The sequence below is a fragment of the Thalia democratica genome, chromosome 1 (genome assembly GCF_965202585.1).
Source record: "Thalia democratica chromosome 1, ktThaDemo2.hap1.1, whole genome shotgun sequence".
NCBI classification, from domain to species: domain Eukaryota; kingdom Metazoa; phylum Chordata; class Thaliacea; order Salpida; family Salpidae; genus Thalia; species Thalia democratica.
The window spans coordinates 47327901-47352977 of NC_139165.1; the positions used below are offsets into that span (position 1 = coordinate 47327901).

Below are 25077 nucleotides of genomic sequence, written 5' to 3' on the forward strand. Positions count from 1 at the left end.
TTATAATACTAGCCATAAATTTTCATAAAATTTTACATTAGCCTGTGACTGAGTTTGTAGCAATTATGTATATAACTGTAATACACTTATAGTTTAAAAATTGAAACCAAATGAATTGTGCATAATCAAGCTTATTAGTTAGGATTGGCAATATTAAAAAAATAAACCTTTCAGTTTATACTATTGTTTATTGAAAACAAAAAAAAATTACTAATTAATTAATATTTGGTACTAGAAATATTGCACGAAATTTTTTTTTCTCGTTGTTCGAGTCGCACACCACGGATACCTCTTAACGAGTTGTCACGGTTAGGACTCACGGACATAAAATTTTTAGACTACTTCATATTGATAGTTTTTAAACTTTTCAAGCAGGTCAACAATTATTATTTTTTAAAAAAACTTATCAATTTTCATTTCATATGACTTAGATGCTTCTTAACTAATAACAAAAAGACTAAACTAAAATTGCCAGAAATAAAAGTTTATGAAAACTAAACTAGAACTTTTTAGTTTAACTTAAAATGTCATGCTAATTGTTAAGTCTGGCAAAAACGGTGTAGTCTACCATTTGTAAGTAGTTTTAATGAAATACTATATACTATTTACTTTGACTAAGTAGGTGCTCTTAAGGAAATATAACGCAGCATATAGAAACAAGTAAAAAAAAATTCGTTACGAAACATTATATATAGCATATATAGAAGTCATTTTGTGTATAGATGGTCGAAATTTATTAAATAGTCTACAACAACTAAAGTAAAAGCGTAGTGAGATGGTTCAAATTAAAAAAAATAGTCTAAAGTAATTTAACTTTGTCTTGTTTTTTTATCTAAACTTTTAAAAACTTACGAGAAAACTTTCCTTTGATAAATTTATTTTAAATCCTATTTAGAATGCTGAACAGTTAGTCACCTTAAAAAATATATCATAATGCTATTATTATTCTTATGATGCTATAAAAATGTGATTTTAATTGTTATGCCATCAGTAGCTCACATATTTGAGTACTTTATTTATAAATAGTTTTAAAAAACCAATTAAGTATTAAAATTTCAGGTTAGACAAGTTTTTATAAGAATATTTGGCTAAAAATCAGTTTTTGTCAGTTTAATAGCTTTAAAATTTTTGAACTTAAAGAACAATTAAGAATCACTTTTTAATAATTAAATTATTAGTTTATTGATAAATAAGCATTTGGTTTGTTAATTTTTGTTAGAATGTTTAAAATTTTTTTAAAAGAAATTGGAGAAGAATATTTTCTGTAGCAATATTTTAAAATTTCAATATTTGTCTGTACAAATCTTTAAAAAAGTTCTAAATGTTTTAGAGAAGTTCAAGAATTAAAAAAACATAGCTATTTGAAAAATAAACTATAAAACAAACATTAGTGCATCAATAATACTTTTTCAAAATAAGCATTTAGTTTTTGTAGCCTAAATTTTTCTGTTGTTTCAAAAAACATTACTATTTAATTTGTGTTAATTGTAAATATGGTAGTAAATTACTCTATTTAATTATTTGCTATAATTATGATTTTTGTTTTAATAAAACAAATAACTTTTTTTCAGTAGAAGTGTGTCTGTAGTTTGTCTGAGGAAAACTTAAGTTCATTTACTTTAGAAAGTATACGCAATGTTTTTTTTAATCTCTATTGTTTATCTTAATTTATGTTTAATAGGAACACAAAACCATTATTTATTTATTTGACATTTTATTTATTTAATGCTTAAAAACTTATTTCTCAAAACCTTACCCCTTGAAACAATAAACGTTTTATGGGAAAAAGCATTTTTGTTGGCAGGCAATTTGTACATATTAAGTTAAAGTGTACTATAAAATAAACTAAGGTGTGATAAAGATTGAAGTTCTTCATAAATAACACTTTTTAGGTATATAATAACAAAATAAAATCAGGAGAGCTATATAAGTTTTAATTTAACTTGTGGAGAACATCTATTTAGTTAACAATAATCAGGGTTGCCAAAAAAACCTGAAATCGTGGAAAAACCTGAAGTTTTTAAATTTTGAAAAAGATAAACCTTGTAAAACCTAGAATTTCAGAAAGAAAAACTTAGACAAACTTAAAATATTTAACAAATATCACCAAAAAACCTCAAAAAAACTGGAAGTTAAAAAGTTTTAACTTGTAAAATGAAGAAATTTTGATTAGATACAAAAAATCTATCATAAACAATATTTTTTAAAAATTTCATTTAGAATTTATTTATTATGGAATGCATTTAGAGTAGAACTACACTATCTTTTTGAAATTTTTCTATTATTTAAGAATCTCTGTACTAAAAATGGAGAAAAAACTTGTGCTTTCGAAAACCTGGAAAACATTTTCAAAAAACCTTCGGCAACCCTGAGTAATTAAAATTATTGAATATTGTTTGTTGACTTCATGCCTTTTTAACTTAAAGCTTAATTTGTATGCAATTTGAACTTACAGCTAAAATTAATTAATTTTTTTTAAAACTAACTAAAACCAACTTAAGTTATCAAAACAGATGCTAAGATGTTAAGGACAATGATGGTTTTCTTATTATAACTAGTTACTTTTTATGTAATGAAATGTTTCTTGAATGATAAAAAAATTAAGCATTTTCAAAATAGATAGTAAACAAGTATTGTATTACATTACAATAAAAAAAGTCTTTAGAATTTATAGATTTACAAAAAATATTTTAAATCTGTAGAAGTGTAAGAACAGTAATAAGCAATTGGTAGCTTATTTGATTATAAGTTATAAAAATACTAATTGCCTATGGATTTTAAAGTTAATTGTAAATATTTAATTTATAAAAATTATACTATCAAAATAGTTTTTTTTTCCTCAGAATTTAAAGTGAGTAGAAAAAGACAATTTTGTCTTAAAGTGTTTAATTTTTTTATTTCCATTAGAAAAAGTAATTTTGAAAATTAATCTAATCTTGATTACCCTATGTCAAAATTTTATTCTTAAAAGAGTCATTTATAATTATGAAAACATTTTGTGGTGTTTGATGATATAACTTGTTTACAGTATTACATTTTTTAAGGTTGTAAGAATAAAATAAATATGGATGCAAAATCTGAAAGCAGTAATATTTCTGCTAATTTAGACCCAAAAAATGTAAGTTTGACTATCCAAAATTATGTAATAAAGTAAAGTAGTAAGATAACAATATTTTTGACTTTTGCATATTTTTAAATATTTTTCCTAAACATAACCAAAAAATAGTGAACATTAATCTGTGATTTTTTAAAATATTTTGTTTTTTGTAGATATAAAACTTTAAAGTGAGAGTAAAATAATAACTAAAGTACATTTAGAATGCACCTTATATTAAAAGCAGGGGTCAGCGTACTGCAGCCTGCGGCCAAATGCAGCTGCTTTTAAGACATAAAGCTGCAGCCTGTTATGTACTTCTCAGCTAAAATTTCACCTTTTTAACAATATAAAACAAATTATTTTCTAGTAAAATATACAATTAAGCTTTTAATTTCATAATTAGTATTTACTAGTGCTTATATAAAATAGTATTTTTTATTGATTATTAAAATTTTTTCTAAAGATCTAATTTTAATTAACTTGTATTTAAAATTAAAAAAAAATAGCACAAATTAAATAAATAAAACTCAGGCTTATTGTAATTTAAAGGCATAGGAGGGAGGGGGTTAAACACTTTTTCACAGTTTAGTCTTATTTTATTGAGTTTTAACTAAGTTACAAGTTTCTTTTTACAGATTTTTAAAACAAAAAATAATTTTCAAGATATAGCTGGTCAAAGTCGTAGACTACAATAGATTCCTTAAAATTCTTAAATATTTAAAAAATATATCGGAAAAGAATTAGTAGTCTGTGCGCCTCCCATAAGGAACCTATTGTTGCCTCCAACTTTGATCTGCTCTATATCAAAAACTATTTTGAATTTTTAGAAAAATTAAAAAGCATTTTGTAACTTAGTTAAAACTTAGTAAAATAAGATCAAATTGTGAAAAAAGTGATTTACCCCAAGTCCTTGATTATTAATTATTTGTATTAATCTAACTCAGATTAGTTTGATTTAATAAATTTATTTGAAAAACTCAAACTGACTTTGACTTATTTGTAATTTTTTGATATATTTAAATAAGTTTTTAAGATTTTTTGGTTTTTTTTTAATTGTGTACTTTTTCTAAAGATTATTTTTGTAAATTTTATTACGTTTTAAATGTATATTCAAGCTTGATAAACAGTAAAATTTTCAGTTTTTGGCTCTTGATTTAATTTTTCAGTTTTCTTATTTATACTCAGGGTTATTAAATACTGTATAATATATTTGTTTAAAAATCTAAAAAAGAAAAAAAAAGACACATATTATGTTGTTGTAGTACAATATTTAGTATATTTCTTCATTTATGATCAAAAAGAAACTGTAACTTAACTTTAATACTTATAGTTTATATATATATTATTTTAAAATTGCATTAAATACTAACAGGCACAAATTACTTCAGCTTACAACAATTCTCAATACAACCAACAGAATGGTGTTTATCAAAATTCACAACATTATTCAAACTACTACCATGTAAACAAACTTCTACTTGTGCAACTACTAACTTATAATATTGTTTTAAAACTATTATGTTGTTTAAGAACTCAGAACTTTATTTTTATTTTACAAGATGATCTTGTTTTCTAAATACTTATTATAATAAGTAAAGTAGATACTTTGAAAGTTTTACTGATTGAAATAGATAATTTTTTTTAAGTTTTCTTTTACAAAACAATTTTTCAAAAAACAGAAAAATAAAATTTAAACATTTATTGAATCTCAATATTATAGTAATACATATTTTTCGTCCTTGTTTTAAAATTAGTATCTATATAAAAGTTTCTAAGTAATGCTTTTGTAAAAGAAGTAAAATACTTGACTGCAAGTTTTTTTTTTAAATTTTGAAGGTTGCTTAAGTAAATTGTTAAGCACTTTATAAACTTAAGTTTTACTATGACTAGAGAGAATTCTGTTATTTATATTGTAAGAGTTCAATTGGTCTATCATTAAAACAAGCTAAAAATTAAAATATACATTTGTTTACAGTTTTCAAACAGTGTTTAAGTTTTTACACTAAGGTATAAAGTAATATTTATTTCATTATAGTTTAAAGTTGATAGGTAGTTATTAAATTTCATTTCTTTAAAAGAAACAATTATGTACAGAAAAAAAGTTTGTTAATATTATTATACATTTGCTTTTAACTTTACCAAATCATAATCAACAATTAATGCTATGAGGAGTCCACCTTGATTTTTACATGTTAATCTTATTTTGTAGAGTTTTATATGAGCTATCAGACATTTTCAACTGCTTTAAAATAACAAAGTAACTTTTGAGATACAGATCAAAGTTGTTAAGCTCAATAGGCTCCATTACGGAAGGTGAAACCAAAAATGGGGAAAAAAGACAATTTCATTAAAAATCTAACTTCTTCATATATTAACAAATATTGTTCAAATTTTTACAGTAAATATATTACTAACATTTAAATTGATTCAATGATCCATTACTTGAAAAATAAGATTAAAGATTTTTTTCTTTTTTACTTAAACAGTCAATTTATTAATATCGAAAAAATTCCTAATATCTTAAACTATAAAAGAAATGTTTCCTGAAGATATGAGGATCTAGCTCAAAATGAAGGTCATGATAGATAGATGTTTACTGATTTTTAAAATTTCCTAAAAAATTAACCCTGAAAAATTTGCAGTCTATACATTTGTATTCAAAGTTTTTTACAAAAGTTGCAAAATTTTAATTGTTAATTATTTTTAAAAAATTCTTTAAAATCTGGCTTGTAGTTTATATATTGAAAGCTTTGATATAAGAGTCAATGTTATTTTTATAAAAAAAGTTGGACCCCTCATTAGCCTTAACTTCCAGCTTTTGTAAGGATATGATAACAGAAATAAAATGATAATTTTTTAACAGAATTACCAGCAACATTACCAGCAACACCAGTATCCTCAACACAGCTACAACCACAACTACCCTCCGCTTCAGCAGCCCATCCAGCCCCCTCCTCCCCCTCCACCAGCCGTGCAATCGTACGCGGATGTTGTCAAAAGTAAAGATAAACCACCATTGCCCTCTGACCAGGCTGCTGAAAAGACTGCTGGTCCGGCTGCTAAAGGTATTGCTTAAATAAAATTTCAGTGTATATAGATTTTAAACAAGAATTATGTGTATATACTTCTTTTTCATAAGTAAATAGACAGTAGAGAGGCTCTCCACAAGTACTGTACTTTGGTTTTGTAAATAAATCGATTATTTATGTAATGCAGTTGGTTTGCTGACCTTCAAAAGTAAATTAGATCATTTCACAGTGGGCTGGCAAAAGGCCATTAACCGCTTTAGTGACTTTAAAACTAAACCAAGAAATTTATTTACTTGCTTAGAGCTGGACTTCCTCTTTTATAAACTGGGTTTGGTTCTATTCTTCTTTAAGTATACTAAAAGTTATGTAAGCTTATTGTAGCAAATTTCTGCTATTTTGAAGTATAAAAATAAGTTGAAAGAACCTCAAATTTATGTGAAAATTAAGGTCTACAGCAACTGCTAAAAATACTTTAAAAGCTTTTATACAAATATTTTTTAAGGTTTTTTTCTTTTCTTTGGTATAGTGTTAATTAAAATAATTAGATTTCTTTGAAAATTTAAAAAGGAATAGAAAGTAAATTATTTCTTATTAAAAAAATTGCTATTCTTACGATAATTTTGTTGGGATATTTAGTGAAATATAAGGTATTTTTATGAGAGAGTATCTCGAATGCCTAGTGCTGAAATATGATCTTTTTTTTATGTTTTATCAAATATGACAAGGTTCTATATACAAATTTATAAAAAATCTATCATTAGGACTGTAACTTTTTTTTTAGGTTTATGCAAGTAATATTTTGATGTCTAATTGCTTTTTTTTTTGAAAAAAATATCAATTTTTAAAAACAAAAATTTTTTTTTAAATTTTTAAGTTTTTAAATAAATTACTGTATTTTCCAACGCAAACTAAACCAAATTTAAGAAAAATGGTAAACAAGTTTTTCTAAATAAGTTTTACAGGTATATTTCTGTAACTTTCTGCAAGCAATTTTGACAAAAACTATGAAGAGTTTGGAGTAATTTTTAAACTGTATAAGCCAAAAACTGGTTGGATTTAAACTTACATAAGTTCTTAAATACTTAAAGCAGCAAAATAACTAAACCAACTTTGAAAAAAAGAAACTAAGTTTTGTCTAACTATGTTTAACACTTTTATAATTTTTTTTACAGCAAAATTATTTCATTATAATCAATGGCCGCTTGAACCCTGTTTTCAGCCCTTTGTGCATTTGTCAGTTGAATCACAAAAAATTAATTTATACTTACTCATTTTAAATTTGAAGGAATGTTAATTCGTATAAACTTTTATTAACAACTGTTATAGTTAAGCATTTTTATACAATTTTACTGCTCACAACTTATAATTTTTATAAATAGTTTTTACTAGTATATTGTTATCATATTGATGCGAATATTACTATTTTTATTATTTAGATTTTACTCATCATAGCTGTATTAAGTTGAATATAAAAATTTAAAATGTTTTTTATATTCATACAACACATATTAAATATTTTTTTGTTTTTAAAGTTTGTCCAAACTAGTCATTTCAGTTATTTTTTGCAGCACCAATTAGATTTAACATAGCGTCTAAAAGCAAAGTGATGAAGAAAGTGTCAGAAGGCGATCCGATCCCCCCTCCTCCTCCGACCGAGGACACCGAAACTCCTCCAGGCGTTTCTCCTCCACCTGCACCTGTGCCACCCCCGCCTACATCTGCGGCTCCTCAACACCAACAATACAACAACATGCACGCTGCACCCTATAACGGGTTTTTATTTGAAACTTTTTACTTTAAAACTTATAAATTAATTAGCAAAAAAATTATAGTCTTTATTTTTTATCGCAACCATTAGTTAATTGTAAGTATTTGATTTATTGAAGTTTTGAAAACTTGTAGAGTATAAGTGTTTTTTTTGTAACTTTATTATTATGATAGTAATAATGGTTGGTGGAACGGCAACCAGCAACATTACAACAACCAGCAGCAGTATTACCCGCCACCAGCCCAGCAATACAACCATTACAACCCTCCGATGCAACAACCCTACATGTACAACAACATGCCACCCTACAATCCAAACCAAAATTTCGGCAACCCTGTTAGTTAACACTGTTTTTGGTTTTATAAATATTTTGTAAATTAAATTATTTTAATTATAAGTAATATTTTTTTATGGCAATATAAATAACATTTACTTTTTAATTTTAAAAGTAGTAACTGACATTAAAAAAAAATCATTCTAAAAATTTGTATACATTAAGTTTTATATACATATTTTTTAACTATACACTCTAATTTTAACTATACAAATTTTTATTGTTTCTGTATTCCACTAAAATTACTATAATATAATAAAATAGTTTCGAGTTCAAAACAGTAAACATAAAGTCATCTCCTATAATTTGATAAGGCTATGACGCTGTTTCAAAAACCTTGACTCTTATTTAAAATCTGGAGGTATGAGCTTTTGTAGGGGTGAACAACTTTTTTAAACAACAAGGTCAGATTTGTTAGAATAGTTCGTTTCAGGTCGGATAAAAAAAAAGTCGAAAATTAAAAAATAAAATGTTCACACGACAATTCAAAGCATTTTTGTTAATTGTTTGAATTAAATTTCTGAGGAAGAGCACTGTATATTTATTAGGAACAATGGCTGTCTTTATCAAAAGATATTAAATTTAACTTTAAAAAATTAAACAAAATTAAAAAAAAAATTGTTGAAAAAACTGTATTTAACTTTGTACTATGAAAATTTATACAATTTTTTTTATAAGTAAAAGGTTACTAAAGATTAAAAATGATTGTTAGAAAATTGTATGAGGCAATAAAATTTAATTACATATTTTTTTGTTTTAAAATTTTCTCCTTTAAAAGGTACAAAATAAACTCCTAAACTTTATATATATATTAATTTCAATTTCAAATGGGGTAAAAAGCAACTGATATCTTGAATAAAAATTTGCAAAACAAAAATATAAAACAACATCTTTACTTTCTAATTGCCATATTTTTTCTCAGGGATATTTCTAAATACTCAGGTAAATTCGAGTGTAATCATACAAAAAAGTACATGCACAGACTCATGCTAACTCAGGCTGACTCAGTTTAGTTTCAATTAAGCCAGGTCAGTTTTTGGTCACTCAGGATTGTTTTTTTTTGCCCGGAGGAGTGGCAGCCATGAAATGATTTAACTTTAAATAATTTGTATACTATTTTTTTTTGATAACCTTTTTGTTAAAATAAAACTTGTTTATTTAATTTTAGCGTTTGTTAATAATCGAATATATAACAGAGGATTCTACACCAGCTTCTTTTTATAACCTGATTACTTAGGACACTATTTTTTTAAATGTTTTTAAAGATATTAAATAATTTATCAACAAACAGAGGATGCCCCGACATCCATCAAATTTCCCGCAGAGAGGCCCCCAACCCAGACCCCCGCCGCCCCAACAACCTCCCAAACAACCGGCAGAAAAAAAAGAAGAAAGAGAAAAGTGGCCTCCTGCCATACAGTTGGTTGAAATATATAAATATCTAAATAACTTTTTTTTATTTGCTTTTAATTTACTACAAAGTTTTATTTAGTAATATGTATGGTTTTTGTTACAGTTAGTTGAAACTCTTACATCGGTTGTATTATTTTAGGTTTGCCAAAAACGCTGGAAAAACCTAGAATTTGAGAAAATTTGAAAAAACTTGGAATTTTAAACTATTTTTAAATGTAAAGTAGCAGAATTTCGACATTATTTGAAAAATCTGCCATAAAGATATGTTTTTGTATCATAAAAAAAATTCATTAAAAAACACATTAAACACTTGTTTATTTAAAAGTAGCATTAATTGGAAAAACAAAATTATTAACAATCTATTAATAAACATACCTTTAGTTTTTAATTGCTAAATCTTTAATTTTTGTATTTTTGAATTTATTCATACGTCATAATTTAAAGTTATTTTTTGAGCTGTTCACTTAACAAATTTTTTTTTCAAATTTCATTTAAAATTTATTACTTGAGAATGAAACTCGTATGGTTTTGAAAAGCTTTGTGTAATAAAAAAAAAAAGAATAATCTATTGATATTAAGTTGCAAATGGTATATAAATACGTTCAAAGACCTTCCTATAATAGTACTTATTTTCGATATTCTTATACTATTTAAGACAGTATTTTTACTTAAGTATAATTTTATACTAAAAATCGACCAAAAAAATTATTTTTTTTAACCTGGAAAATGTTCAGAAAACCTGGAAAAAGTTTACGAAAATTTGTTGGTAACCCTGTTGTTTGCTTTTATTTTACTACAAAGTTTAATATATTACTTTGAAAGGTTTTAATTAAAACCCTGCTTAAAAATTATACATATGTCTTGAATTGGTTTTTGTTTAGATGTGTACGTAGATTTAAAAATATTCTTGTAATGAATTTTTATCGTTTGTTACACTTAAAAAATTACTATCGTGTCAGATATATTATTTTTATTTAATATATATCTTTCAAATAGCAGCTTTTTATATTAGGTTTGATTTGCAAAGTACTTATTGTTCTTAAAGGTATCCGTGTTTAATTTTTGTTTTTACTCAAAATAGTTCTCAATAAAAGTAACATTTGTTTTAGTATTGATGTCATGTTTAATTTCAAAAGTCTCCGAAACAATTTAGAAAAGCATATTTGAACAAACTAATTAGAAGTTCCAAATTATGATGAATAAATATAAATGATAAAGTTATTGATATTAAGTCATGTTCTTTATTTATTTCAAAAGCGACTACATCAACCGCGCGTTCAAAGCTTGCAAGTCGGAGGCGGACAAGGACAAGGTGGAGCACTACCTGAAGACGGTCATCCACTCGCGCATGAACGACGGCACCGCTTTCACCATGGACTGGTCCAAACAGCTCCTTCCGACGTTCGCTGCTTGTTTTTTAAACAATTAATACGTTAAATCATTTTTTTACTGGTGCATAACTTATTCAAAAAATACAACAAAACACATTTTATTACTATTTATATTGTAAAAGTTTTTCATAATTCTTGGTCGAAAGTACTAAAACAAATAATAATGAAATTTATTTAGTTATATTTTTTGAACTAATACTTACTTAAACTTCCATCAATGGAATAATTTTCGACACATTTCAGTTTGGTTTTAATTAGAGAGTGGTAATCTGAATCAGTTTTATTTTGTTTTAATCTTCTTTAGCTAGGTAGAACTATATCAGAGTTATACTGGTGCATTTTAAGTTACTGTCATCTGTAAGAGCGTTCTTTAAAATATATTAAACATTTTACAGCACTTTAGATTTCTTCTTTATGTAATTACTGTTCGAAGAAGTGTGTGGAGTTTTAATCTTTTTATTAATTTTAAATTTTTATCATTTTAGTAAACAACTATAGAGTCTGTTTAATACGTATTCAATCACGTAGTAAATTGTCAAAAAATCAAAAGTGCTTGAAAATTGAAACATAAGGTAGTTTCAGTAGAATTTAGGAAAATTGAAATGCTTTAAAACTATCTAAATATACTTAGGATGTACATTATATATTTGTTACATGCAGCGAAAAATTTTCAATCTTTAAACTGGGTATTTATTTGTGTGCAGAACCTAAAAATATCTTTTATTAAGGCCATAAGTGGGCCAAGCTGGTCTTATATTATCTCAGCTAGCAGATAGTTTTTACAATTATAAAAAAAAAAAAGAATTGTTTTTTGAAAATGTTGATATGGTCAAAGTTGAATTTGAAAGGTGCAATTAAAAAGGGCATGAAAAAGACGATTTTATTTATAATTTATCTTCTCGTTCATTTTTATAGAAATGTTCTTTGGTTATTCTTAAAATTATGTTAAAAGTTTTTATACTTTTAAGAAATGGCCCTTTTTTTAAAGAGTATTATTTTTTTGAGTTTTGACCAAATATTTTATTTATTTTTATATTCAAGAATGTTCAACTTAATAAAATTACTGTTAAAAGAAAAATTCTGGATAATGTTTTTCAATTTAAAGTTTTTTTAAAAAATGTATTTTTATAAAGTTGTTTTATTGTATTGGTTTTTAAAATAATCAAGCTTGATTAAGAGTTTTTTTTTAGTTTTTGGCTTGTAATAACAGTTTTTTCACTTTTCTAATCAACTCATGTCGACTAAGGCTAGCTTGATGTATGTTAGACTGTTTTTTGCCTTAAATAGTGAAAATTATTTTTTTATCTGAAGCTTTTTTAAAAACCAAAAAAACTAATTAAATCTTTTTCATTTTTTAAAACATTACTTATGATTCACATTTTGTAAATATCCCCTTTGATCTTGATGCGATGAGCAAGTATTAAAAAAATCATAATGTTCATTTTACACGGTTTCAGCCAATCAGTTTGTATATTATTTAAATTTTAATCATCTTTTAAGTTTATTGTGCATAAATTTTTAATTAAAAAAACATAACAGAGCCATCAACATTCCATCGTTGGACAAAACACAAAACAAGTGGAACAAGAACAAGCCGCAGCAACCGAAATGGATGCTGAACATGAAGAGGAACGACCAGCTAGCCGCCATGAAGCAGCTGAGTTCCAGCAAGAAGCAGAACAACTTCAAGCAGAATCCGGCGCAGTTCAACAGCAGGCGCAGGCCGAACAACAACAGGTCTTTACTAGTTTTAATTACATTTTGAAAACAAGTTCAACTTTTACACGCTTTAAAAATGTTTAAGTTATTTTGACTAATGATGTTTGATAGGCAACTCCACAGATTTTTATTATTTAGTAGATTTAAACTTTTTAAAGATTATTTGTTCTATGGAAGTTACTTACAAAGTTGTTAATTTTGATTGATTCAAAAGTATTTATTGAAATTATAAGTGATTTATATAGTTATTAGTACTTGTTGTTTTTATACTAAAGAAACTTTGTTTATAATTGATTATAAATTATATGAAATAAATATAAAATAGTTATATATTTTTTGCAGCATCAGAAGGAAACGATCCAGCAGTAGATCAAGGTCCAAATCTACATCTCCAAAAAGATCTCGTTATCGACGTACAAAGTAATTTTTAATATAATTTGTATGTGTATTAGTTTAAGATATGTTTAAATTGATAATTACTTATTCTAATTGAGTTTTTAGTATATTCTAATTTTTGAAGAAAATTTTTGTTCCACATTTGAATCTGCTGCACAAGATCAATAAAAAAATTTAAATATTTATTTTAATTTTTTTTACAAAACTTATTAAAAAAAATTAACACATAACTATATTGTGATAAAAAATGATATGTTTTTTTTGTTAATTATAAGGAGCAGGAGTCTGTCTTCATCATCGGCATCGTCAAGATCTTCATCGTCTTCTTCTGACAAACCTCAGAAAACTTTGTTGATTCACAAGCGCATTGGAAAGAGAAATGAAAATTTTAAGCAGAACGTCTATTCGCCGAAAAATCGTAATTTGCTTAAAAAGAAAGTACGTTTTTTTATACAAACATTTCTTAATTATAAAATTATAATAGCTGTTTGTAATAGGTAATTGAATTGTCTGAACTGCCCAATTTAAGCTATTGTAAATTACTATAAGTAAATTATATTTCAAAATATTTATTAAAAGCGGCTGCACTAACAATTTTTCTGTTTTTAAACAGCAGAACAACAACAAACAGCAGAAAAAGCAGCAGAACAAGAAGAAAAACCAACCGAAATGGTCGTTGGACGATCCGATGAAAGAAGCGAAAAAGTTGGATCGAGCAAACAGGTTCGCCAGTAAACCGTCGACGCCCAACAAACTCACACTGGATATACCCGACTTGAATTTAAAGTTTGTCTTTTCTAATTTGTGTTAATCAATTGATTGTATCGGAATTTTATTTTTTTTTTTCATTTCATTTAAATTTAATTTAACATACAAAAATATCATTATAATGTACAAATTAACTTTATACACAGTTTTGAATTACTAAATCATAATATATTTTTTTTACTATTTTTTTACTTTGTTGCATAAATGTGTTTTAGTTCTATTAGTTTGTTGAAAGTTTATTGAGGACGTACTGTAAATCTGAAAACGTTTCAAACAAATGTAATGTTTTATAAAAGTTTGTATATTTTTATAACTATCATTTAATTTTTTCTAATTAATAGAATAGTTAATGTTAAAGACTAATAATTACAAATTTATAATTTTATAATTAATATATAACATTACTACTAAATAAAATAAAATGTTAACGCTTTGATACTTATATTTTGATTGAATTTTTTTGTTGTTAACATTGCTAGTTTTATACATTGACCATTTTATTTTTTATGTACCAAAAGTAAGAAATTATTCAAAAGTTATATATGCTTAACGGCAACTTGTTACTAATAAAGGTTTTAAATCGTGTGTAAAGTTAATTTATATAAAAAAAACAGCACTGATAGAGTTGGAAAGAACAAAATAGTAGGAACCTGTTGCGATGTGTTTAAGGATTACTTCAGGTTAACGTCAGCTCCAAACCCTTCACAAGTCCGTTGCTTGCTGTATTTGAGTTTGTTTATAAAAATTACCATAAGTTATATGTTGAATTTTTTACATGTTTGATTTAATAAAGTTGCATCTTTTGAGCAAATTATTTTTGTATTTGAATTTTTTGCAGTAAGTTGATAAAAGAAATTTTTTTACTTTTGCTGCAGGTTCGACCACTGCAAGTGTTGAAAGTGTCGTTGGAAAAAGTGAAGGAAAACTACAAGGAAAAGAAGGATTACAGGTACACCTGCCGACAAATGAAAAGCTTGAGGCAGGACCTCACTGTAAGTTAAAAGTTTATTAATTGTTTTTTGACGAAATCATAACTGCTAAAAACTTTGTAAAGTTACCTGTGTATAAAGTTTTTTTTTAAGGTAGTAATCAGAAATCCTTAATTACGAATATCTTAAATATTTATGCTCATTAGAAATACTGTGTTGCATATCAAAAAAAATTAATAGTCATAATTTATAACTAAAATTGTATCTTTAGGTTTATAGGTAACATTTGTAATGCATAAATAAATATGTTTTAAATATTGTTTGTTCTTACTATAAGAAGTACTTGATATTTAATATAAAGAAATTTTTCTATGAAAGAGCATATCAATATTTTCAACTAGCTTTTAATTTTTAAGTTGTATCTTTCTGTTCTAAAACTAATTGTAAAGTTATTTTATAAAAACTCCTGAACAATCCCTGAAAAAACAATGTGCTTTAACATTGGCCAAGTCATGTTGTTTTTAAATAATTTTACTTAATGGATAAATTTGTTTTGAGTAACTAAACAGTTTTTATTTAAAACTAATATTTACTATAAAAAGTTATTAATGAGTTTGCACACATAAAACGAGTGATATACTATATAGATAGAATAGTAATATGAAACACTTATAGAAATTAACAAATCATACATAGTGTTTGCAACTGTTTCATCAAATTAATTTATTTCTGCAACCTTAAACATAGAATAATATATAAGAACTTTGAATAAAGTCTGTTTTATTACTTTGAGTTCAGGCTCAACTAATTTTGATAAAATTTGAAACAGTATTTATTACTATATATAAAAAACTTAATATTGAAGAATTTTTATGTTTAGTAAATATCTAAATTTTAGGTTTGTGAAATACAAAAAGGTTTATATCTTAAGTTTTAATTATAAACAAAATAAAGAAGTAAACTGTAATAAGTTTGTATTTGTTTTTATTTATTTGAGTAACTTCTAATAAATTTTATTTAGCTGATGCATTTTTATTAATTAGAACTATACTTAAATGAGCAGTTTACAACTGGCTACTAATTATTATACTAGTATCAATTATATACAGCTGTTATAAATGTTTCAATTTAGATGTAGTATATATGTATACTAAATAAAAAATTACATAAAAACAGCCAAATTTTTATCATTTTAGGAGTAGTTTCTTGATTTACTAATAGTTATTACTTTAGTTCTGGCAATAAGTCTAATAAAGTTGTTTTTAATACAAAATTGAACAATAATTTAATTACTACAAAATTTTTAGATACAAGGAATTAGAAACGATTTTACTGTGAAAGTTTATGAAACACATGCTAGAATTGCTCTTGAAAAAGTTAGTTTGTTTAATTACTTTATACATTTCAAAGGTTAAACTTAGGCCAAACAACTAGTTTTTAATATTAACTGTTATGCTAAAAAAGCAAATAGAGTTTAATATTTAAATTTGAAACAATAAAATAGTGATGTAAATCTATTATGTTACTTCCAAAAAAGTATAATGCGAAATACCTCTGTTCAAAACGGTAAACAAGTTTTTCTTAAACTTTTCCTGTTGTTTGAGGTAATAAAAAAAAGTTTTTAACTAAAACAAACGGTTACTATTTTGATTTTATACTCGCCAAAATATTCCAGTGTTTTAGCAATTTTCAAACGATTTTTCTGATAATTTCTTATGATAAATTAAACAAGGCGGACCACGAGGAATTCAACCAGTGTCAGAGCCAGTTGGCCCAACTGTACAAGGAAGGTTGCGATGCTACCAACCGGCCTGAATTTATTGCCTACGGTATCATATACTACGTGTACACGAAAAATACTACCGGTTTGTTTGATGCGTTTATGTTTAGCTTTTTGTGTTTGTATTCATCGATTTTAATTATTGTTTTTTTTTTTAATTTTACTTGAACTTTTTCTCTGTATATTATTGGATTTTAGTTAGAGTAATTTGTATTTAATTTTTTTTTTCAGCGGAAAATATTAATTTTTGTATATATTTTGAAACTTCAAGTTTATTGTATTTAAAAAAAAGAGTATTCAATTTAAAATCAACAATTATATATTGATGTACAATATGCATTGATATTAGTCAACTAGCAAGTTAAACGTAATAATAAGCTGTATAGTTAACTGTAAGTTGTGCTGCCACAACTATTTAGCGGTGCAAACTTGTTAACTGCTCATCTAAGCTCAATTAACTTGCTTTACAAAACTTGTGAGGTTTATTAACTTCGTAAGCCATCTAAAAACTTAGCACTCTAGTTTTGACGGGAAAGTAAAAAGTATTTTCTTGTTTATGTAATTATTTTTTCAAATTATTGTAGGTTATAAAAGTTTTTTTTTATAAGACTTTGTTTAGTAATTTTTATTTTTACATGTATTTTTAATTGAAATTACTAAATATAAATAATGAATAAAAATTAGATGCTAATAAACTACTGATGAAAAAAAATACAAACTTAAAAACAAAGTTTGTACTGATAATGAATAAGAAGTACAGGGTTGCCACTTTACCTGGAAACCTGGAAAAACCTGGAATTTGAAAAACTTTGAAAAAAAACCTGGAATTTTGAACAAAAATCACTAAAAAAACTTGGAAAAACCTGAAATTTTAACGATTTTCACATATTCAGTAGTAAAATTTTGATTTGGCTTAAAAGTTCTATAATAAAAATTAAAAAAAATTGTAATCATCAAAACTTTTTTTTTTAAAGCATACTTAAAGTAGCTTTACACTATGTTTTCAATGTTTTTATACTTTTTAACACAGTTTCTTACCTTAAACTTAACTCTAAACTAAAAATAGACCCGAAAATGTGTACTTTAGAAAACCTGGAAAAAGTTTTGAAAAAAGGAGTGGCAACCCTGGAAGTAACACTAAATACATTTAAATTAATACTTTTTTGTTTATTTTAAATGTTTATTGTTAGTTTATATTTACTCTCATTAATTAGTTTGAAATAGTTTAATTTAAAAAAAGAATATAAAGTTTTAAAAGTTTGCTTAAATAATTAATAAATGAAAAAAATCCTGTTTATTCTTGAAGTTTCATTAGTCCATCAGCACAAATTGAGATTCTGGCACAACTATTTCCCTAAAAGTTTTGCTAGCAGTCTTTACTTTTACATGAAAATATTCACAATGAAAATTGATAAAATTTAGAATAGTTTGATTTTGGTACTAGTTTTGTCTAAAAAAATTGTATATAGTTCACTCACTTTAAAAAGGTTTATTAATTAATTTCGTTTAGCGCATCCTCAGAAAAATCTTGCTAAAAACTGATAATATTATGGTGTAAATTTAGTTATAAAGAATAAGTTTAAAATGTCTAGTAAAAAATAGTTACGACAAAAAGTATAAAAGTCTGTTTAAAAGGTTTAAATTAGAATTGAGTTACACTTAGCTGATTTGAAGTAATAAGACAATCGCTAAAACAAAAACATTTAAGATAGTATAAATTTTTTACCTGAAATTAAATTAAATAAAAAGCACATTACAAAATACGACAAAAAGCAACAACAATAATAATAAAATCACGCTATTTAAACAAAGATTCTAGAACTGAGAGATGGTAGGTGTTTCTCGCTCTGGGTAGAATTTTGAGCCTACTATCCAGGTAGTTCTCAGCACAAACAGGGTTGTTGAGAAGGTTATCTTGAATAGATGACAGTTCACCTTTAGGCTTCACGTCGTCATTAAAAATAAACCTTATTAGCTTTTTTGTGACATGTTGCTCTCGCCTGATGTGGAAACGTTGAGATGTTCGACCTACGTAGTCATTTCCGCAATGACATTTAAATATGTATACTACATTACTTAAATCATGGGTAGGTGTTGCATCTTTCACAATTCCGTTAAGAGGGCGGTTGGTGTTGTACACAACACGTAGCGAAACACTAATAAGGTGGATTTTATAGCTAATGAAGCTTGCTTAGCCAATCTTGAGTTTTCAACCTTATAAGGAAGGCGGAGGTAGACTAGGAAAGGATGTGGGCCGAAAGATGGAAAGCGGTTCATTTTAGTCTGAGTTGCCTTAATTGTCTTCTTGATGACTGTTTCGGGGTAACCTAATGAGATAAAAATTTGTAAATGTTGTCAAGTTCTAGATGCAAACAGTCGGCCGTGCAAATTTTAAGCTCTGTTAGTTATGCACTGTATGATCTTTAATTTTTGTTTGGTGGGGCAATACTAATTCCAGGAAATGTAGTGTGGACTAAAATTTTCTTTTCTGTACACAGAAGTAAAAAAGGTGTTGTTGCTGTTTCTAGTAACGTTAATGTCTAAGAAGTGAATTTTACCTGTTTGTGCAGAGAACTACCTGGATAATTGGTTCAAAATTCTATCCAGAGCAAGAAACACCTACCATCTCTCAGTTCTAGAATCTTTGTTTATTAGAACTCGCGAGCCAAACATTTGCAAACAAAGATATTTTTACAATTTGTTGTTGCTTTTTGTCGTATTTTGTAATGTGCTTTTTATTTGATTTAATTTATCGTAAAAATTTTTACTATCTTAAATGTTTTTGTTTTAGCGATTGTCTTATAAATTACTTAAAATCAGCTAAGTGTAACTCAATTCTAATTTAAACCTTTTAAACAGACTTTTATATTTTATGACGTAACTATTTTTTACTAGACATTTCAAAATTATTCTTTATAACTAAATTTACACCATAATATTATCAGTTTTTAGCAAGATTTTTCTGAGGATGCGCTAAACGAAATTAATTAATAAACCTTTTTAATATGAGTGAATTATAATTAAATTTTTTGATAAATTAAAAAAAAAAAAAATTCGCAGACCTCATATCTGCTACTGAGATTTCAGCACCCATTTATCAGTTTTTTTTTTGCAAGCAGTTTTTGTCATTACTTACTAACTAACCTATAACAGAAAAAACAAACAAACCATTTTGCAGACCTGACGTCGACGATGGCGGTTGTGTGCGAGGACGCGTGGCTGAAGCGGGACGAGTCGGTGAAGCACGCGCTCGGGGTGAGGGAGGCGTGGGCGCAGGGCAACTACGTGCGCTTCTTCAAGCTGTTCGCCAGGGCGCCCAAGATGGCCGGGTACCTGATGGACAAGTTCGTGGGCAGGGAGAGGAAGCAGGCGCTGTTGAGGGTGTGCCGGGCGTAAGTTTCAATTTGAATTCTCGGTTTTGATTTGTTAAAAGAAACTAGGTTGAGTGTGTAGGTTGGACATGTAAATGCAGCATAAGCGGTTATTTCAGTGAGTTCTTTAAAAAATCTTACTACTGTCAATAATGAGCGTAAGATGATAGATATATACTGGGTAGTAAATTTAGAAGTTCTTGTAAACAATAGTTAGAATAATGTTTAACTTACAAGTTTAGTTCATAGCATAGCTTATAATTTTTTAAAAGTAACTGAATTTAGTTTAGAATTGTAGGTATATAAACTTTTAAACTTTTGTATAAGTAGAGTGTCAGTTATTTTGATTATATTTAATGCTTTAAAAATATTATTAGTATGTTTTCATTATAAAAGGATTTGTGAATTAACTTAAAATTTTTTTAGATTTATATTTTAAGCTTATACAATTAAAAAACTTTAAATGATGATTAGAATTATGTGGTTAAAAAATGCTAAATAACCTTAATTTAAATATATACAGTGATGATATTATATATGTCTTATTCTTTAAACCAATAGTTTTAAAAATTCCATTGTATAACAATCGAGCACTTTCTTAGAGATTATTATTTTATAACTTGTCTTAGATGTATTTCACTTAAGGTTTTGGATATTAACTAAGGAAAAAAAAGGATGTTAATATTTAGAATTATAATGTTTAGTTTTGTGAAACTGCCCTTCAATATAGTTTAAAATAAGCTTCAAATGAAATGTTTCAAATAAATTTTAGTTTAATTAGTTTAAAGAAGTTTTTTAAAATTATGATAGTATGTATATAAAAATATACTTACAGGGTTGCCAAAAAGTCTGAAATTTGACAATTTAGGCTAAAAAAAAACACTAAAAATCACTAAAAAACCTGGAATTTTAAACAACTTTTATTTCGAATTGACACCAAAATCTATCGTTTAGATAAAATTTATTGTCATCCTCAAAATTTTTTAATATTGAAAAGCTCATTTAAAGAAGCTTTGAGATGTCTTTTTAATGTCGTAATACCATTTAACCTAGTTTTTTACCTTAAAATAATTTTTTACTAAAAATAAACCTTAAAACGTGTAATTTTAAAAGCCTGGAAAAAATTTAAAAATCTGGAAAAAATTTGAAAACCTGGAGAAAATTTTCCAAAAAAATTTTGCAACCTTGTAATTAGAATTTAACCATTTATGATAGCTAACAACAATTTATAAGATTTTGCACTTAAAAAGATGTCCTAATGTTTGTGTCCTTAGTTAAAAAATCCCTCATATAAAATCATTCATCATAAAGATAAAAGAAAACCCGTGTAGCTTATTATCTCACGCACTTTATCACTACAGTTTCTAACATATTATCAGTTATTTTACCAGCTGAAGCAGAAGACGAAAAGACCACTGATCAAAGTAATAGAAACGGGGAAAACACGAATGCAGTGAAACAGAAATAAATTGCAGCTGTTACGAAAAAAATACGAGGTTTGATGATGGAAGAAGTCCAGATAATAGAAAGCAAACTTCAAAAAGCGACGGAATACTGGAGTTGTAGTTGCAAGTTTTTGATTTAAAAAACATACAGATATTTCAAACGGTTTGTTGCGCAAAACTCTCAGTTATTGCAGGTATTGTTAAAAAAGAGCAAATAATATGTGATAAATTTACAAACTTTATTGAGCTCTTTACCAAGCTACTGGGCTCAAAGTCTCGATGAAAAATTGTACTGGGCACTTTACCACGTTACTGTGCTCAAAGTCTTGATGAAAAATTGTACTGGGCACTTTACTACGTTACTGTGCCCTAAATTCTGATGAAAACTTACTTTTGACTCTTTATAACGCCACTGAGTTCAAATTGAAATTCTCAACGAGCTCTTTACTACGCTACTGAGCTCCTTAATGGTAAATTTATCAACTTATCATTGTATCAAATGAGTTTGTAAAATTTTGGTTTGATTGAAAAACACATCTAACTTTTAATAAAGATTACGAGCTTTATATTGTAATCTCAAACTTTTTAATTGTAAGAAGTTTTATCCTTTACATTATAAATGTTACTCCACAAAAAAACTATTTCATTTGAAAGAGCAAAATGTTATTTTTTATTGCAAAAATTTTGTTATATCTGCTTAACAAACACTTTTTCCGAGTTAAAGTTTTTCCAAAATCTATTCTACTGTCTTTATCTTATAGGAATATCCAATGAAGAGTTTCTTTTGTATTTCTTTTGGATTCATAGGTCGTAGGGTGTATATTTTTCATTTTAAGCTTAAGAAAACAGTTTTAAGTTGTTCAATTATCCACTAATTTGCGAACCACATTAAACAGATATATATTATGATTGGTAGAAATGTATTCAGTTCTGTACTATTAAGAAACTTTTGCATTATTTCAAACAAGGTATACTTTAAACTGTTTTTTATGAATTACCCGAGTTAAGAATAATTATGAAAACAAGCATAAATTGTAAAGAACTTTAAGTTAAATAACGGAGTAGTTTTTATTTATTTTTTTTTTAAGAAACTATTTTACTTACATGGTAAATATGTTCATCATTAGATTTTACAGTATAAAACAACTTCGTAACATGATTTTTTTTTATTCTTTAAAAGTGAAGCCAAACATTATTAGCAACTATAAAATATAATAGTATCTTTAATCGCTGTTACACAGTTTATAAAAATATTCTACACTGGATTAAGCTAAATAACATAAATTTCTATGATGAGGTTTTGTTTTTCTATCATACTGGACATGAGATTAGAAAATTGTAATAAGAAAATTTGTATACTTGGATGGCAAAATATTATTGATTAACACATACTGGTGTTACGAAATCAGTAACACATATTTATAATGTTACATGAGTTGTTCCTAATTTTTTTTAAATAATATACATATTAATTAATTTTAAAATTTTAATAATTTAAAGTTGTTTAGAGTTACAGGTGAGTTATGTTGTTTAATAAATTACATATTCATTAACTCAAATTAGTTTTAATTAATTTAAAACATTTTCGCTGTCTGTTATAAATTTTAAAAAGTAAGAATTTTTCGTTTGCAGTAGCTTTTAATAAAATAAAGTACTCTAACAAAGTAAACTTGAAAAAAATAATCTAATAATTAATTAAAAATATTTTTTAAAGTTAATAATTTGCATGAAAATCAAGAGTGAGAAAAACAAAAGCCGACCAAACTAGCATGTAAGATTATAAAATAAACAATAAGTAAAAAGTCAATGCTTGCAAACTTGAGTTTCCTTTTTCAAACAGAGCACAACTTCTCACTCTCTCGATTTAATTCTAGATCAAAAACTAAACAAAATTTTTTTATTATAAACAGAATGAGGCCGAGTATTGAGTTCGATTACTTGTTCGAACTTCTCGCCTTTCAAGAAGCAGCCAAATGCCGCGAGTTCCTGGATGAGTGCAACGTGGTTTACTCGAACAAGGATAGATCCGTCATCGACTGCAAGAACTCGTTTGCAGCCATGAACTGCTGATATATCATGCGTATGCGAGTATAAACATTTCGGGTATAAAGTTATACGAGTTCAGGATGAGTAGCGTTTTCGCCGGTTTCATTTTGTTTTGAGTTTTACAACATATCGCTTCGCTTCTTATTGGTTTCGTGAAGGCAAGTGTTTAAACTTTTATTTTTTAACGTTTCAAATAGTATAGGTAGTATATTTTTAACGGTAGATAGATGTTGAGATAAACGTTTGTTTTAAATGTTGAATAAATTTTTATTAGTGACTACATATAAACCAACTGTATTATATTAAATAATGATTTGAAGTACATATTATATTTTTATATAATATCCATGATTTTAGCTTACAAGTTTTATTTGTATTTAGTAGACATCGCATAATTTATAAAATAAAGCAAAACTAAAGAAAATTGTTGTTCTTTTTACTATGCAGTAATAAATAAGAAATTTTACGATGATCCCTATTTGTTTAAAGGGTGTTAGAGTTTACATAATGTCACATTTGCAATGTTGACAGCTTTTCACAGATTACCGTATTAAGTAATTAATTTTTATAGGTGGCACTTTTCCGCAAGTAATTTTTTTGCAAAGGTGTATTTTTTAATGTAGAACTCTAAATTTATCCTTAATTCTTAACCCTAAGTTCTTAGTTTCTTGCTTAAGTGTTAAATCTTAAAAAACTTATCCTATGAAATTAAGTCTTACGCCCACATCGTTAACTCATTTTATAGTCTAGAATTGTTATATATACTTTTCATTACAATTTGTAATTATTTTTCATTCTGTTTCACTGATATTTTGAAATTGTTTTAAATTAATTTTTGTTTATGTAACTGAAAGATTTTAGACAATTATGTAAATTTTAAAAGTGTGTTGTTAAAGCTAGTACAGACAATACTGTATGTTGATCAAAATAAAAAGTGCAACGCCACAGAATAAAGACTAAACACGCCCCTGATCTAAATTAATTTAAATTTCAAGTTTGTATACAAAAAAAAAACGCAGATTGAAAGATTTTTTTAAATGTATATAATGTAGTACTTATGCATTTGTAATGAAAATAATTAAAAAGCTAAAAAGAATAACTAAACTTAACAGGACTAAAAGTAATGTGTCAAAAATAACTGGTATATTAAAATCAGGTTCAATTTTATACAACGTTGTACAACTAAAAAATTTAAAAAAACAAGTAAAACATTAAAGTTTATATTTCCTAGATACTTTTAAAGTTGGTTGATACAAGAAGTATTCTCAATTAAATTTTATGACAGGTGTGTAAATTAACACCTTATTAACTAAAGCTTAGGTTTCTTAAAGTTTATAAGAAATTTATTGTACTTAAAATGCTTTTAATAAACTTTTAAACTAAAGATTTTACTCTTTATTAGGTTTTTGTCATTGCTTTCTTGTCCATCTGATTTTTATTGGTGTAGTAATGTTTATGTCTCGTTGACAGTTTTTTAACTTACGTATAAAAACTGTGTAAGATATTTTATCAAGTTCAAATAAACATAAACCAAAAGTAAAGAAATTTTTAACTTGAAAATTTTTTTAGCTACCTGTTTCATATGTGAAGC

The 25077-nt window shown here is 26.1% G+C and overlaps 1 protein-coding gene across 4 annotated transcripts; it reads left to right on the plus strand.

Annotated features, from left to right (window-relative positions):
- The first annotated feature begins 3046 nt into the window (after window positions 1-3046).
- On the plus strand, window positions 3047-23902 carry LOC145849269 (leukocyte receptor cluster member 8 homolog). Of its 4 annotated transcripts, none has more exons than XM_082954418.1 (17): window positions 3047-3118; window positions 4470-4559; window positions 5961-6162; window positions 7695-7899; window positions 8068-8230; window positions 9520-9647; window positions 10899-11042; window positions 12572-12769; window positions 13094-13171; window positions 13423-13585; window positions 13761-13933; window positions 14530-14623; window positions 14791-14907; window positions 16152-16220; window positions 16577-16709; window positions 19803-20016; window positions 23351-23902. In XM_082954418.1, the coding sequence occupies exons 1-17, from the start codon at window positions 3065-3067 to the stop codon at window positions 23508-23510; spliced, it is 2385 nt and encodes a 794-aa protein (XP_082810544.1). In that variant the 5' UTR covers window positions 3047-3064; the 3' UTR covers window positions 23511-23902. The 4 variants fall into 4 exon arrangements, with proteins under 4 accessions (XP_082810544.1, XP_082810545.1, XP_082810546.1 ...); XM_082954419.1 differs by having other exon boundaries at window positions 13764-13933; XM_082954420.1 differs by having other exon boundaries at window positions 21375-23491.
- Window positions 23903-25077: the final 1175 nt, after the last annotated feature.